The sequence below is a fragment of the Zalophus californianus genome, chromosome 10 (genome assembly GCF_009762305.2).
Source record: "Zalophus californianus isolate mZalCal1 chromosome 10, mZalCal1.pri.v2, whole genome shotgun sequence".
NCBI lineage: Eukaryota > Metazoa > Chordata > Mammalia > Carnivora > Otariidae > Zalophus > Zalophus californianus.
Window position 1 is genome coordinate 96,640,045 of NC_045604.1, and position 16,573 is coordinate 96,656,617.

At 43.8% G+C, this 16,573-nt stretch overlaps 1 protein-coding gene across 1 annotated transcript; it reads right to left on the reverse strand.

The window, feature by feature from the left end:
• Positions 1-7,403: 7,403 nt before the first annotated feature.
• SEPHS2 (selenophosphate synthetase 2) lies at positions 7,404-9,680 on the reverse strand. Its single transcript, XM_027613454.1, has one exon. It carries the CDS (start codon positions 9,504-9,506, stop codon positions 8,163-8,165), a length of 1,344 nt encoding a protein of 447 aa, XP_027469255.1. The 5' UTR covers positions 9,507-9,680; the 3' UTR covers positions 7,404-8,162.
• Positions 9,681-16,573: the final 6,893 nt, after the last annotated feature.

Here is a 16,573-nt window from a genome sequence, read left to right on the forward strand (position 1 = left end):
ATATTGCCTCAAATGATAATAAATACAATGGAAAAAAAATTATTTAAACACTGTGAAAAGTGGGGGCAACGTTAGATTGCATGATCCAGGGAAGATGGGGTAAGCATTGTTGGTTACCAGCTCAACTGCCTTTTCCCCTCCTGCATTCTTGTACAACCGTGATTTTATTCTGGTGTTCACCCTCCTCTACTTGATTGATCATGCGGCCCCATTGCCCTGGCCTGATCAGTTTATGGGTGAGTATATGGCCTTGTTCTTGACAATGAGAAGTTGGGAAGTCTGTTGGAGACTTCTGGGAAAGATTCTCAGTTCTTTTGTTAAAAAAATCCCAGGATGTTGCTACCTTTAGATGTTAGTATGTGAAGAAATCTTCGTGTGGAGGGCTAGCCCACAAACTGATGGGCAGCGAGGAAGATAGAAAGGACCTGGATCCTTGGTAACATTGTTGGTACACTTATTTCCCAGAAAGGTCCTAATTTAAGACTCTGGTTATATAAAAAAATAAATCCCTTTATTGGTTAAACCACTTTTAGTTGGGTTTTCTGTTACTTGTCTTTGAGAAAGTGACATTTAATCTGAGCAAAAATCAAGGGGAATAGAGCTCTAGGTAGAGGGATCACCAGTGCTTAAAGCAAGAAAGTCTTGGCATGTTCTAAAGACAGAAAGAATTCCAGTGTGGCAAGGAATATGGTGAGGAAGGGGGAGAGTAGTTGGTTGTGGTATTAGGGAAGTGACAAGAGGCAAGATCAGATTGATCAACCATGGATTTTATTTTATATTTTGTTTTATTTTAGATTTTAAGTATTATGGAAACCCTTTGGAGGGCTTTGGCAGGGAAGTTGTATGATCATATTTTGTATTTATGAACCCTCTGGCTGCCATGTTAAGAATGAGGGTAAGGGTAGAAGCAGGGAAATGAGTTACTGCAATTGCCCAAGGAAAAGATGATGTTGACTCTGGGCCAGATTGATGGTGAGTGAAGATGGAGAGAAGTGGTTGTATTGGGGAGATATTTTTGGAGTTAGATCTATAGGCTTTGTTGATTTTGAATTAGAGGTATGGGAGGAAGGATAGAGTGAAGTATGGCTTACAGGTTTTGAATGTTGAGCAACATGGTGGATGGTGATGACTCATACGGGGATGAGGAAAGTGAGGTGCAGGATTGAACATACATGGCATCAGGAGTTTGGTTTAGAACAAAGCTAATTGAAGCTACATATCAATTCAGTGGATTTATGAGACTAAGGTTTAGAAGAGAGATCAGGGCTACAGATTCACATTTGGTAGTCTCAGTCATTAGACAGTACTTAAAGTCATAGACTTGGAGAAGAATGACTACTACAGGAATCTAGATAGACAAGACTAAGATTTGGGGTACTCCAACATTTAGCAGTTGAGCAAAAGAGAAGAGACAGGTGAGATAACAGGAAAATCGAGAGTGTGGTATTATAGAGGCTGAGGAGGAAAGTGTTCCAAAACAAGGGGACATCTGATTTTGGATGCTGCTGAGCTGCAGGGTAAGAAGAGAGCACAGAAGTTGCTGCAGGATTAGGCAACGTGGAAGTTGGATATGGGATTCGGGAGAAAAGAGGGAGTCCTGGGTAACTCCTGGGTTTCTGGCTTGGGTGAATGGATGGATAATTTTGTCATTTGCTGAAAAGAGGACACAGAAGTTGAGGTGGAAAGGAAGATAATGAATTCAGTTCGGGGCCTGTTGAGTCTAAGATGGCTCTAGAACATCTAGATGACGTCCAGTAGGCAGGTGGACATACAGGTCTGAAGTTCAGAACATTGAGCTGCCTATGTATCTGGGAACTGAAAGTACCTTCCATAGCACCTACCCCAAGGTTTGCGAAGCTTCTCCAGACAAGAATCCAAAGTCTTTTACTGGAATGTAAAACACAGCTTTCTCAGGAGTCGTCTGCATCTCAGATTTTTGAAGAGTCAGGGACCAGGACTTCTAGAGCTCACAGGTCAGATGGTCCTTGGTGATTGACAGGAAGGAGGAGACACTCTTTGTGGGACTGCCTCTGCCTTCCTTCTAGGAGCTCCTGACTGAGCTTGTAAGGCTTTTGCCAAGCATCCTGCAGAACATCCCAGTTCTTTGCTCCATTGCATTGTCCTTGGAAGACCAAGCAAACCCAGCTCCAGCACAGCATAGGGTTGGAGGGGTGGGGAAGGCCCTCGTGCAGGAGAGGGAACAGACCTGAACATGTAATTGGCCCCATGATCTGGACCCTTCATCCAGACTCTGTACCCTCAGCCCCACATCCATTCGCTTTTCTCCATTCTCCTCAGACACATCTTAGCAACCCGACCTCCCTGCTCTAGTCAGGGCCTCAGTGTGCTTGGTCTTGGCTTTTGGTTCACATTTGTGATTGGCCTTTACGAGCCTATCCCTTTAGGGACTGGGTGCCCTAGTCTTTTTGACCAAAGGTGTTTTCCCAGTGTAGGCTAATAAATATTTAATGACAGGATGGGCAAGCTGGGACAAGCAAACATGCACACACTGTCCTTCTGTTATGCAAGAGTTTGGATGCCTTCACCACTGTGCCCAACCGTGTGCAACTGATCCCAGTATGGCTTTTGGAAAACACTGGAGTGGAAGAGGTGGCAACGATTGGAGAACAAAGTAGCAGAGACCCATAAGCTGGGTGGGTGGTGTTGGGGTAGGGAACCTGGACTGCTAAGATCCTAGAGACAATAGAGGATGATGGCAAACTAAGAGTCAGATGATTGGGAACCCAAGCACCAATGCCCTTGGGAAGATTGTTTCTTTTCTCTGAGCCATGATTTCCCTATCTATGTAATGGGGCTCTGGCCTAGGCAGCCTCCAAGGACCCTTCATGTGTGTGCTGGGAAGGCCGGGACAATGTGTATTTTGTTTGTATCACAATGCTGTTCTTATTGGAGGTAGAGCCATTGACCTTGTTGGTTTTGAACTGAGGGATGGCAGAAATGATGCTACTATAACTAAAAGTATTTGTTCTTATTAAGTTTTTCAGGGGGAGTCATGACAGAGGTTTTGAGAAATCTCCAGGCTAGCCCATTCAGGCCAGGGAGTCCCCAACACCTTTAGAAGCTCTTCCTAGGGCACCTGGCTAGCTTAGTCAGTAGAGCATGTGACTTCTGATCTCAGGGTTATGAGTTCAAGCCCCATATTGGGTGTAGAGCTTACTTTAAAAAGAGAGAGAGAGAGAGAGAGAGAAGTCCTTCCCCAATCTATGTATCCAGACTTATTCCCCTACACCCATGCTTAAATCCAGCCAGATGATCCCCACTCTCCCTAATTTTGCTCATATCTGGAATGCCCATTTTCCCTTCTCTGCATATCCAAACCTAAATTCTACTCATTCTGCAGAGCCCTGCTTCAAAGCCACCTCCTCTGGGAAGCCTTCCTAAACTTCCTCCAAAAAGGAAATAATTTGACCACCTATAGCACTTAATCCACTCTAATCCATATGTCACTTACCATTCTTCATCTTGATTTTGGGGTGATGGGTGTCCCTGTTCTAGATCTCCTTTTAGACTGAGTCTCCTGGAGAACAGAAGCAGTGTCAGGCTTTTGTTTCTCCAGGGCCTGGTACTTGATTAGATCTAATAAATACTAATTTATAGGACCATGTCTCATGGGATCCTCTCCATGACTTCCCTGCTGTAGGTGGGTATGGCTGTGCCTATTTTACAGATGAAGAAACTGAGGCCCAGAGACTTCTCTGAGATCACCCAGAAAGGTGAATGCTGAAGCTCACCAGTACCTCCCAGTGCTCCTCAGCAAGTGAAATAAATCTCCCTACCCCCACAAGGGGGTAAAAGAGGCAGCTCAATATTTTTGATATTAGCTGAGCTTACCTTGCTACTGCCTTTTCTTCTGTCCTTCCGTCCTGTCTTTTCATCTTCTTTCTCTTCCTCTATCTTCAACTTCCTCTCCTTTTTCTTTTCTGCATTTTGCTTCCTTTTCCTTTTCTTTCTCTTTTCTTCCATCACCTTCCTTTCCTCTATTTGTGATTCTGTTCTGATTTCTACCCAAGGCCGTGTCCCCTCCACCACCTGCTGCCTCTCTTTTGCTGCCCAGCTCCTCCCCAAGGAAAAGATGGATGCCTATCTTGCTCTCAACCCCTAACCTTTTCTAGGTTAACTAAGAGGATGCATCCCATCATTTTCCTCCCCTTTTGTACTGCCCACTCCAACCAGTTAGAGAGCTGTGTATGTGGACAAACAGAACCAAGGCCTGAATTTCTTCTTCAAAGCCTTGTCTTAAGAGATTGGTGATACCAGCCTCCACCACTAGGAGACACCAAGAGCAAGGAAAGTGTGGACAAAGAAGGTGCTAGGGTCCCCAGCGTTTACCCTACTCACTCACTCGTTTATTCAATATATTCTGAGCACTAACTATGGATCAGACAGTGTTCTAGGTACTGGGGATACAGAACATCTCCTGCCATCTTGGAGCTTACATACTAGCAGAAAGGGACACTTAGAAGGTAAACTAACACATTCTCAAGATAATTATAGATTAGGGTTAGAGCTATGAAGCCAATAAATGAGGTGATGAGTTGGGGAGTCGGTAGGTATGGGCTGATGTCAGAGAAGGTTTTTATGAGGTTTAATTTGAGCTGAGACAGGATTGAGGGTGAGCCTGCCAGGTAGAGAGCCTGAGGTGAGGCTCCAGACAGAGGGAACTGCAAATACAAAGGACCTCGATTTGTTTGGAGCTCCACAGGAAGGCTAATGGGCTAGAGTTTAGTGAGAGAGGGAAGCCGAGTGCCATGAAATGAGGTTGGAGATATGTAGCAGGGATTGTATGGAAAGTGATTTAAGAGCTTTGAGTAGGAGAAAAACTGGTTGAATTTTTTTTTAAATGATTGTTGTAGTTAGATAGTATTTACATTACAACTATGTAAATGTTCATTGCTGAATACTATATATGATTACATTTCATTTGTCACACAAGGTTTTATTTTTTGTTGGAGTTGATAACTGCCTCATTTTTTTTCATTTGCTAGTTTTCTATATAATTATCACTAATTCTTTTTACATCTTCCATTAACCTTCCAAGATAATTTTTCACAAAATCAAATGTATCAGTACTCAAACAGGTCCATTTTCCTTTTCCTGGGAGGCTTTGGGCTCCTCTTCCTGAGTGATGTGCCTGTTCCAGGCTGCTCGCTCTCTAGGCCCGCTGTAGAGCTGTTATCGTGAAACCTCCCTTCACCTTCTCCTGTGCTGGCTTGGGTTTCCTGAACCCCATGTTTTCCTCTTTCCCAGTTTGCCCCCTTATTTTCCTAGAGCACATCTTCCTGTAGTTTCTTGAGATGCATGGGATGAAACCACTTTGATACTTTGCATGTCTAAAAATATCTTTTTTTTTTTACTTTTACTTCTGGCCTTGGAATGTGCTTGTTTGTAAAATGTGGCTAGGTATAGAATTACACAGAGAAAATAATTTATCCTCAGGATTTTGAAGGCGTTACTTCATTGTCTTTTAGCTTCCAATTCTCTGTTGAGAAGTCTGATACCATTCTGATTGCCAGACCTTTCTACATGCTCTTCCCCTCCCCCCCAGAAGGTTTGAGGAGAGCATAATGATTAGAAGTACGGACTCTGGAGGTATCTGGCTGGCTCAGTCAGTGGAGCATGCAACTCTTGATCTTGCCATTGTAAGTTTGAGCCCCACATTGGGTGTAGAGATTACTTAAAAATAAAATCTAAAAAAAAAATTAATAATGGACTCTGGACTCACACTGCCTGTTAGCCTGTGCAACATTGGATTTCTTAATCTCTTTGCACCTCAGCTTCCTGATTTGCAAAATGGGGTTGTTGGCAGTTCAAATGACTTAATATACATAAAACACTTCTCTTTATTGCTGGTTATTTTAAAATTTAATAAAATTAATGTAGGTCATTTTTCATTCACTATGCTGGGAAGTCAAGAAATGTGTGGTATTTACAACTTTTTAAATTTTAGAGAACTTTCTTGTATCATTTCATGTATTTTTTTTCTTCCGTTTACTTTATTACCTCTTTTTGGAATTCCTCCTAGATGTTGAACCTCCAGGCTTACCTCTAATTTCCATACATTTTTTTCTTCTATTGTGCATCTTTTTGTTGTTCTACTTTCTGATAAATTTCATCTTCTAAGTATTCTAATGAATTTTAAAAACTTTAGCTATATTTTATATTCTAAATGCTTTGTTCTCATTACCTTTTTATGAACTCTTTTATCTTCTTTACCTCTTTTTTTTTTCTTCTGCTCCCTGTTTTGTCTCTTTACTTGTTTTTTTGTTTCTTTGACTTCTTTTCAAGTTAGAGGCTTACCTCAAATGTCTGGTGATCCTTGACCGCTTATATTTAAGAATGAGGCATTGACAAGAATGTGCTTGAAACTTTTCAACTGGGAGGCTTCCTGGTACAGGGATTTTCACTAGGGGCTCCCTAAATGTTTATAGGTCTTTTTCCTGGGCACTTTCTTTTTCTCCAGAGGAGCAAAGGCGGTATAAGCTTTCTGGACTGTGTTTTTTAATAGTTAAGGGGAGGGGGCGCCTGGGTGGCTCCGTCATTAAGCATCTGCCTTCGGCTCAGGTCATGATCCCAGGGTCCTGGGATCGAGTCCCACATTGGGCTCCCTGCTCTGCGGGAAGCCTGCTTCTCCCTCTCCCACTCCCCCTGCTTGTGTTCCCTCTCTCGCTATGTCTCTCTCTGTCAAATAAATAAATAAAATCTTCAAAAATTTTTTAAAAAATAAAAAAAATAGTTAAGGGGAGGAAGGGGGCTGGGGCAATCTCTTTCAGCCTTTATTCTTGTTTTTGGTCAGGCCCCCTGTCCTTTACTGTGGTGTCCCCAATTTTGCAGTATTTTTAAAATTCATTTTCCAGAAAGTAAACCTCCCTTTACCTACAGAGGTGAGAGGCAGTCATCTGGCTATGTGACATCGGGAAGAGATTTGTGAACTTCAAAGATCTAATTATAATTACCCTATTGTATAGAAGCTTTCAAATAATATCTGTCTTTATCCCCACCCTTGACCCCTTAGTACCTCCAGAGCACATCGCCTTGCTTCCTGTTAGTATTCTCCAACTCTGAAGGCATTTACTTTGGCTTCCTCTATTCTGCTAAGTCAGTTACCCTTCTTTCACCTACTTTCAATCTTCCAAGAAGTGTTGACCCCTTTCTTTTGCTATTTCCTCTCCCACCTGCTAGTCCTTGGGGTTTATGCCCGTTTTGAGTCCTCTGCTGTCAACACAGGGGGAAGGTGCAAACCTAAATCTAGGTGTTAAATCCTCTAGTCCAGAATCTGGGAAAACATTCTTCACTCTCCACTTGCCAGACTCTAAATGTATCAATTGGTTCATTTTATGACTGTAAAAGATTCAGAATTCCAAGAATCCAAACATTAGCCAGAAGAATTTTCCCACAAAGTCCTTTTTATTTATTTCACTAGAAATTACTCTTTATTGATTAAATCACCAGGAATTTTCAGCACAAGATTGAACATCTTAATGACCACCAAGGTTTGGGCTCTGGGGCTTGTTCTGCCTCTCCCAGTCCTTAAAGGGGTTTAGAGAGAGAGACGTCATTAACAGAGACCAAATCAGATGGTTGCAGGTCCTCCTTTCCCAGTCATTGAACAAGCTGCTCAATTCTTGTCCAGAGCAGGAAAGAGCCAGTACTTCAGAAAAATCTAATAAAGAATTTGACAATGCATGTAAGATCTCTCTTAACAATTTAGATTTACCAAAAGTATTGGTCCAATCTTATTTGCTTCTGATCTAAATCATTTTGCAATTTACCTTTTTTTGGTGCGTATGTAATTCTAATAAATAACCTCACTCCCTGTGCAGACAACCCAGTGCCAAGAAAAAAATCCCTCAAACCAGAATAGCCTCATCTTGCTCTTGGAAAGAAGTAACCTCTTGGAAAGAGGTTTTTCTGCTCCTTTTACACATACGAGATGAACAAACCTCCCCCCGAAGTCCAAAATGTTACTTCTGGCCTTGGAATGTGCAGCTTGGGATGGGCTGATTCAAATCACCTCGAAAAGGCCGCTGGAACTACTATGCAGGCAACCTTCTTTGGAAATTTCTTCTTAAAATAAAGTTCTGAGAATCGTTAATGATCGTGTACAGAGGCTCTAAGGTCCAAACAACTTCTGCTATTCCATCTCACGAACTAGGCTCAGAGGAGGCACTGGAATTGTCAGGAGCAAGAGCGGTAGCAGTGGCCCCACGAGGTAGGACCTCAATAACTCGAGGCTTGTCAATGATCCGGGCTGTCCGGTTTCCCTTTTCCACAATACCGACGATCCATGCTTGGTGACCCTCTCCATACTTGGAAGATTTGATTTCAGAACAAAAGCGAGCTGCCTGTTCTCTTGGCAGACAAATCAGTAATCCCCCAGAAGTTTCTGCTGAGGTTCCTTGAAGGAGCCCAAAGCGCCCACTGGCCTTGCTGATGGCAGCCATCTTGGCAATAATTGGCAGATTATGAATGACAAAGGACACCTCGTTTCTTTGTTGTTTTGCAAGGTTCTGAGAGTGTCCTAGGATGCCAAAGCCTGTGATATCCGTGGCTGCGTGTGCATTAAACGTGTGCATTAATCCAGCAGCAGTTCTGTTTAGGGTAGCCATGTTGAACATGGCTTCCTGATAAGCCAGCTCTACTTCTTCTCTGGAGACCACCATATTTATTTTATTCCATCTCTCCGGATTATCCAGCCATTGGTGGGCATTGACAGCAACTTGGGTTCCTAAGGGTTTGGTTAACACGAGCACATCCCCAACAACTGCACTGTCGGGCATGATGAATTCATTTGGCTGACATACCACAGTGGCAACCCCACCGACGATAATCCAAGGGTTTACCACCGTTTGTCCACCAGTCACTGCAGTCCCTCCTTCCTCAGCAGCATCACGAAAGCCTTTGATCATGAGTGGTGTTATCTTTTCTCGCTCCTCCTCAGTCATACTCTGGCTGACGCTGAGTAACATCAACATGTTGTCACATTCAGTAATGCCCATGGCGTAGAGGTCACTCAGCACGTTGGCACACGCTATGCGCCCCATCATGTAGGGATCTTCCACCAAGGGGTAAAAGAAGTCCGTAGTCTGCACCAGTGACAGACCCCCGTGCCTCAGGGGTATGACGCAGGAGTCCATCCCAATGCCCAGGGCTGGAAAGGTGGGGTTGGGTTCGGCCCCGGCCGGTAGGCCGCCTTCCTGGGCCGCCTCTTCATGGCTTCCGACCAGGCCCAGGCCCAGCGGGGGCCGCACGTCTGGTCGCGTCAGTCCCGCCAGGAGTTTGAGCAGCGTCTCCTGGGGGACCTTGCAGCCTCAGCCCTTCATGCCGGAGAAGCCGGTCAGCCGCCAGCTCGGGCTGAGGCCCAGCGCCTGGGGCTCGAAGGGCCGGTAGCTCGAGAAGCCCCGGCCCAGAGAGAAGCCCGCGGAGCCCGAGCCTTCCGCCGCCGCCACCACCTCTCCGCCGGCGACCGTCACCGCGGCTTCCGCCATCGCGCCTGCCAGGCAGGGAGGGAAAAGAGGAGAGGCGAGCTCCCTTCTATTTTCTACTCCAGTTACTACGGACTAACAGATATTACCGCAGAGATTCTCCCCGGCGCCACTCACGCCCCCGGACTCACTGCACACCGCGCGCTCCTGGCCTTCCTGAGGGAGGAGCCGCCGGCCTCCCCTACTTATAGTCCTAGTGATTGACAGCCGTGCCATCCAATGACGACTTCGCTACCGAGAGGCGGGCTTCCTTTCGTCTAAAAGATAAATTGCAAATCAACCAGCAGCTTGCGAAATTGTTCCCGGCGAGGTTACCCGCGAGTGCTACGGCTCTCTCCCCTAGTTGTAATTTAAACGATCTCTAGGGAGTGGCTGGCGGAACTTTGCACCCCTAGAGGCAGTTTACCAAGTGCAGCATTTTCGGCTCTCTCCCCTAGTTGTAATTTAAACGATCTCTAGGGAGTGGCTGGCGGAACTTTGCACCCCTAGAGGCAGTTTACCAAGTGCAGCATTTTCGAAGACAAGGAAGATCGGTCACATGGCAGATTTGCCGGTCAGAATTGTCCTAAGGTCATTTGACAGCGCTCGTGACCAATCCAGGATAGGAAAATAGCCCAGGGAAAAATTCGGAAAGAAAAATGAGAAATTAGGTTTTAAATTACTACCATTAAGCAAGCAAACCGTAGCATCAAAATAATGAAATGAAATGAAATGAAACGAAATGAATCGAAATGAAATGAAATGAAATGGGCTTCAAAGCATTTTAAGACTCGGGCGCCTAGCTGGCGGAAGAGTATGCGACTCTTGATCTCGGGATCGTGAGTTACAGCCCACATTGGGGGCAGAGACTACATTTAAAGAATAAGATCTTAAAGTCTTTTAAGACTCTTAAGTCACCACTGTGTGAGTCACTTTCCCTCTCCCGGAATCAGTTGACTCATCTGGACAACAATGTGGCTTATCTTGTTCTGTTCTAAAGTTTCTTTAAGTTAGTATATATGAGGATCTGTGATGTATCCATTAAGAGCAATTTGGCAATATCTATTAAGAATATAACTGCACATAATACCTTTGACTCAGCAGTTCCAATTCTAGGACTTTATCCTACAGATAGATGTACTCAGAGCTGTGAGTGGGAAATGATAGAGTTGTTTTATTTTCTTTTGTTTTTTTCCTGTGCTGTTTGTAATATCAACATACTGGAAACAACTTAAATGTTTATCAATTGTGATTAAGATAAATCGTGGTACATTTATATGATAGACTGCCCAAGCAACTCTTAAAACAGAATGAGAAAACACTGATGTAATTATATTGATAACAGTTACAAGCCTAAGAGGCACAGTTCTAAATGCTTTAGTATATTAACTTAGTTCTTACAAAAACCTTTGAGTTAGGATTCTTTCCACATTTTACAGATAAGGAATATACTGCACAGAGAGATTATATGACCTACTCAAGGTCATAGCCAGTTTAGAAGGGAGCTGGATATGAATCCAAGCAATCTGTTCCAAAGACCACCAGGTTATATTGCCTATGATGTTTGTTAAGAGAAACAAGCAAACTTCAGAGCAATATTTATAGAAAACTATTATTTGTTGTAAAAGGGGGGGGAAATATATTCAATGGCATATTTCTGGGAGGAGAAGCACCAGAAACCGGTGAATTGATTGCCTCTGGGGAGGGAATGAGGTGGTTGGGGATGGGAGATTCTTCATTGTATTGTCTTTTTTTTTAATTTAAAAAAATTTAAAAATTTTTTAAATATTTGAGTGTATTACATAGTTAAAAAAAAAAAAAGAACAACCTGCCTATGGGACTATAAATTGGTGCAACCATTTTGTAAAAGAGTTTGGCCTTAACTGATTAAATCAAACATGCACAAATTCATGCATTCCACCCATTGGTGGAACTCCCCAGCAATTCTACCCACAAAACATGCCCTAGAGAAACTCTTGCAAAGGTGCCTCGGGAGACACGTGCAAGAATGTAGGAGCAACGTGAAGGTACTTAACACTACTGAACTATACACTTAAAAAAGGCAAGATGGTGAATTTTATGTTATGTGTATTTTACTACAATTAAAAGCATAAACACATAGGAGATACTTAACAGCTCTTAGAGTAAGTCATTACATTTGGTTTTATTATTAAGGCATGGAGTAAATTGGAAGAAACTCGAACGTTAAAATTAGACTGAGTTGCAGTCTTGGCTCTCCTAATGACCTTGGGCAGATTGTCTAACCTCTAGGAACCCATTTCACTACCTATAAAATAGTCCTTTCACCTGAAGATAATGATAGACACCAGATGGAGTGTTTATGAGAATTAAATTTTAAAATGTGTGTGAAGCTCCTAACACAGTTCCTGGCTGATGATAAGCTGTTCATTTTAACTACTGTTAATGTGGATGTAGGGGCTGGAATTTAAATTCACAAAAGTTGTAACATCTTGGAAATGTTTTATAAAAACAAGTCCATTTGTCTTCCTAAAGAAAAAGAAGACTGTAATGCGAGGACACTGGAAACAACCTGTGTGTCTGTTAACAGGGAATGCATAAACGAATCATGGTGTAACTACACAATGGAATATTGTTTATCTGTGAGAATGAATGATAGGTCTAGGCATCATCAGTAAGGGTAATCTCAGAAACAAAATGTTGGGCACAAGAAGCCAGTTGCAGAAGAATCCATAAACTAAGATGCCATTTATATAGAGTTCAACATCAGGCAAATCAATATAATATATTGATAAGAGATGCAAAATGACAAAAAATGTTTTTAAAAATAAGAGAGTGGATGATTAACAAAATTTAGCATAGGGATTACTTCTGGGGAAGGGGGTTAGGGCGGGATTATAGTTACATGATGTTCTTTAAACCATACACATCTATTTTCCCACGCTCTTTTTGTAAGCTGTATGTTAACATTAAAAAAAAAAAGAAAATGTGCTATATTTCAGAATTAAAAACACTGAAGGTAACTGAGGGTTGCTGGAGTGGAGGGGGGTGGGAGGGATGGGGTGGCTGGGTGATGGACATCGGGGAGGGTATGTGCTATGGTAAGCGCTGTGAATTGTGTAAGACTGATGAATCACAAACCTGTACCTCTGAAAAAAATAATACATTATATGTTAATAAAAAAATAAAAATACTAAAGGAAACACGAAATAATGAAAAAGCAAGAGATGTGGAAGCAAAAGACCTCTGGAATTTGGCTGACCTTTGGATTTGCTGTCAGTGAGCTGTCTGCCCTTGAAGAAGTGATATAACCTCTGTACACCTTAGTTTCCACTTCTGTAAAATGAGGGTCATCGTCTCTGCTTAGGATCTGGTATAGGGATTGTATGAAAATCTCAACTATGAAAGTTTCCTTGCAAAATGTTCAGTGTATTGTACCTGTGAAGGATCTTCCTATCACTAAGGGAAAAATGAAAACGCTCTACTATCTGTGGTCACCTCACCTGGGTTAAAAAGTGACTAGATCAGGTGCCCCTGTTTATATGCTCTCTTTGTTCTTTGGACTTTCTCCTCTCGGCATTTAGGATAGTCTGTAATTTTTTAAAAAGATTTTATTTATTTATTTATTTGCCAGAAACAGCAAGAGAGCACAAGCAGGGGGAGCTGCAGAAGGAGAGGGAGAAGCAGACTCCCCGCTGAGCAGGGAGCCTGATGTGGGACTCGATCCCAGGACCCTGAGATCATGACCCGAGCCGAAGGCAGACGCTCAACAGACTGAGTCACCTTTTTTTTTTTAAAGACTTTATTTATTGGGCACCTGGGTGGCTCCCCCTGCTTGTGCTCTCTCTCTGGCAAATAAATAAATAAAATCTTTAAAAATATAAAGATTTTAGGGCACCTGGGTGGCTCAGTCGTTAAGTGTCTGACTTTGGCTCAGGTCATGATCCCAGGGTCCTGGAATCGAGTCCCACATCGGGCTCCCTGTTCGGCGGGAAGCCTGCTTCTCCCTCTCCCACTCCCCCTGCTTGTGTTCCCTCTCTCGCTGTGTCTCTCTCTGTCAAATAAATAAATAAAATCTTTAAAAAAATAAAGATTTTATTTATTTGAGAGAGAGAGCGAGAGAGCACAAGTAGAGGGGAGGGGCAGAGGGAGAGGGAGAAGAAGACTCCCCACTAAGCAGGGAGCCCAACGCTGGGCTGGATCCCAGGACCCTGAGATCATGATCTAAGGCATCCACTTAACCAGCTAGCCACCCAGGCGCCCCTGTAATTCTTTATTCATGTGATTATTCCACGACTGTCTGCCCCACTAGTCTGTAAGCTGCAAGGGCAGGGGCTGTCCTGTTGTGTCCACCCTGGCTTCCTTGGCACTTTACATGGCAATGACATTTGATGAACGAATACATCATTTTATGCAACATAATTTGCTGAGCTCATATGATGAGCCAGGCCTGGTGCTGAGCATTTTGCACTTATTCATCTCCTCATTAATGCTCATAGCAGCCCCAGGGAATTGGCATTATTAGCTCCATTTTAGAGATGAGGAAACTGAGGTCCCTAACAGGTCAGGAGTCCTGCCCAGGGTCACTTAGTGAGAATACAAACCTAGGTCTGTTTAACCTGAAGGTTGGTGCTCTATCCCTCATCCTGGGCATTCCTCCCCTTGAGAATACTAACAACCCCCATCATGCACCTCGAGAAACCAGGACTCTTTGGAAGGAAGATTTCTTTTCTTTTTAAGATTTTATTTATTTGTCAGAGAGCGAGTGAGCACAAGCTGGGGGAGCAGCAGACAGAGGGAGAAAACAGGCTCCCCACAGACCAAGGAGCCCTCTGTGGGGCTCGATTCCAGGACCCTGGGAAGGCAGATGCTTAACGACTGAGCCACCCAGGCACCCCTGTTTAGTACACTTTAAAAAATATATTTTATTTTATTTTTATTTTTTAAATTTTTAAGATTTTATTTTTAAGTAATCTCTATACCCAAGGTGGGGTTTGAACTCATAATCCTGAAATCAAGAGTCACGCGCTCTGTTGACTGAGACAGAAAACTTATTGCAAAATCATTATGTTGTCATTGGAGAAAAATCACAAGATTCAGCTTAGTAAAAAAGAAGAAAGTTAAAATAACTCGCAATCCCTTCTCCCAGAGAGAGGTACTAGTAACAGCCTAGCAGAGTGGATTTTAGACATTTTCCTTCAATGTTAAGGAGAGCCACTACCTCATATTGAACTCCAGGGGGAGCCCTGTCACTCCCCCAGGCAAAGTAGAGCTGTGTGCTCTGTGTATTTGCATATACTTTTTAACTTTTTAAAACAAAAATGGGATCATTCCAAGTATTTCTAGTAAGAAATAACATAATGGATGAAAATAATCTGGCATGTAATAGATGTTCAACACTCCTGTTGGGTTCATTCATAAATATTTATTGAAAACTTTTTTTTTTTTTAATTTGAGAGAGAGCCCAAGCAGGGAGGGGCAAAGGAAGAGGGAGAAAGAATCTGAAGCCGACTCTGTGCTGAGTGCTGAGAGCCTGACGTGGGGATTGATCCCAGGACCCTGAGATCATGACCTGAGCCAAAACCAAGAGTTGGACGCTTAACCAACTGAGCCACCCAGGTGCCCCCTATTTATTGAAAACTTTTGTGCACTAGATACTGAAGTTATAACAATGAACGCCAGGCAAAACTCCCTGTCCTCATGGAGCTGACATACTAATGGAAAGAGATAGCAATAGATAAGATCAATCATTTGTTAGAGATAGATATCGAGGGAAAAATGAAGTCTGAAGAGGGGGAGGGTAGGAAGTCTGGTATGTGAATGTGTCTTCTGTGATTGTACCCAGGGAAGACCTCACTGAGAAGGTGACTTTGAAGTAAAGGCCTGAATTAAGAGAAGAATAGCATGCAAATATCTGGGAAAGAGTGTTTCAGGCCGAGAATGGTAAGTGCAAAGGCCCTGAGGCAGGAGTATACCTGGGGCATTCTAGGAGCAACAAGGCAGCCTGATGACTGGTGCACACTGAGTGGAAAGAGCTGTAGGAAATGAGGTCAGACAGATGTGTAACAAGGTTGGTGAGGATGGCACAGGACATAGGGCCTTACAGGTCATTGTAGGACTGAGGTAATCTGACTTTGCTCTAGCTGTTACTCTGCATTCAAACCCCAGAGGTCAAAACGTTCCCCATTGTTCTGAGCCCCCACCACCCTGGCCCAACATCCAGGTCAGTGTCTCCGTTGCCAGCCCCTGAACCTAAGCCTGACCCAGGCCAGGCACAGCCTCAGCCCCCAATCCCACCTCCCCTGCATTTGCCCCATGGGGCTGCCAGCAATAGGCTCTCCCTTAGGAAACTCGAGAACTGACACCTATGTTCACAGCCCCTCACACTGTTAACCATCTTCCATCACCTTATGGGGCAGGAAGTTTCATCTCTGCCTCTGGGGTAAATGTGAGAAGCCATACTGAGTCACCTCTTGCCATAAGAATGAGAGAGACACAGTACAGAAAGAGACTGAGAGTGATGGCAGAACTCAGGGAATGGAAGGTTTGGAGATGGAGATAAAGAGCGAGAAGGTGAGTGGGAAGGTGCAGAGAGAGGGACTCGTGGGATAACCTGGCAGAACAGCACCCCTGGCAAAGGCCCCAAGACGAGCAAGCCTCATGTGTTGGATGGAGGCCAGTGTGGCTGGTGACAAGTGGGCGAGGGAGAGAGCAGGAGGAGGTGACACCGGAGAGACAATGAAAGGCCAGATGTGCAGGGCCCCTGGACTATGGGATGGCCTTTGGCTTTGGCTCTGGGTAAGATGGGAGCCACGGGACGGTTTAGACCAGAAGAGTGACATGGTTGGTCTGGCTGAGGTGAGGGTGGACAGGGTTGGCAAGTGGATACAGAGAGACAGTGAGGAGCCTCCTGCAAAAACCCAGGGGAGAGACAATGGTGACTTGGTTACATCAGGGATAATGACAGGTGGTCATATTCTGGATATTTTTTGAAGGCAGAACCAACAGATTTCCTGATGATTAGATGCAAGATCTGATGGGTTAGGGCGCCTGGGTGGCTCAGTTGGTTAGGCATCTGCCTTCAGCTCAGGTCATGATCCCAGAGTCCCGGG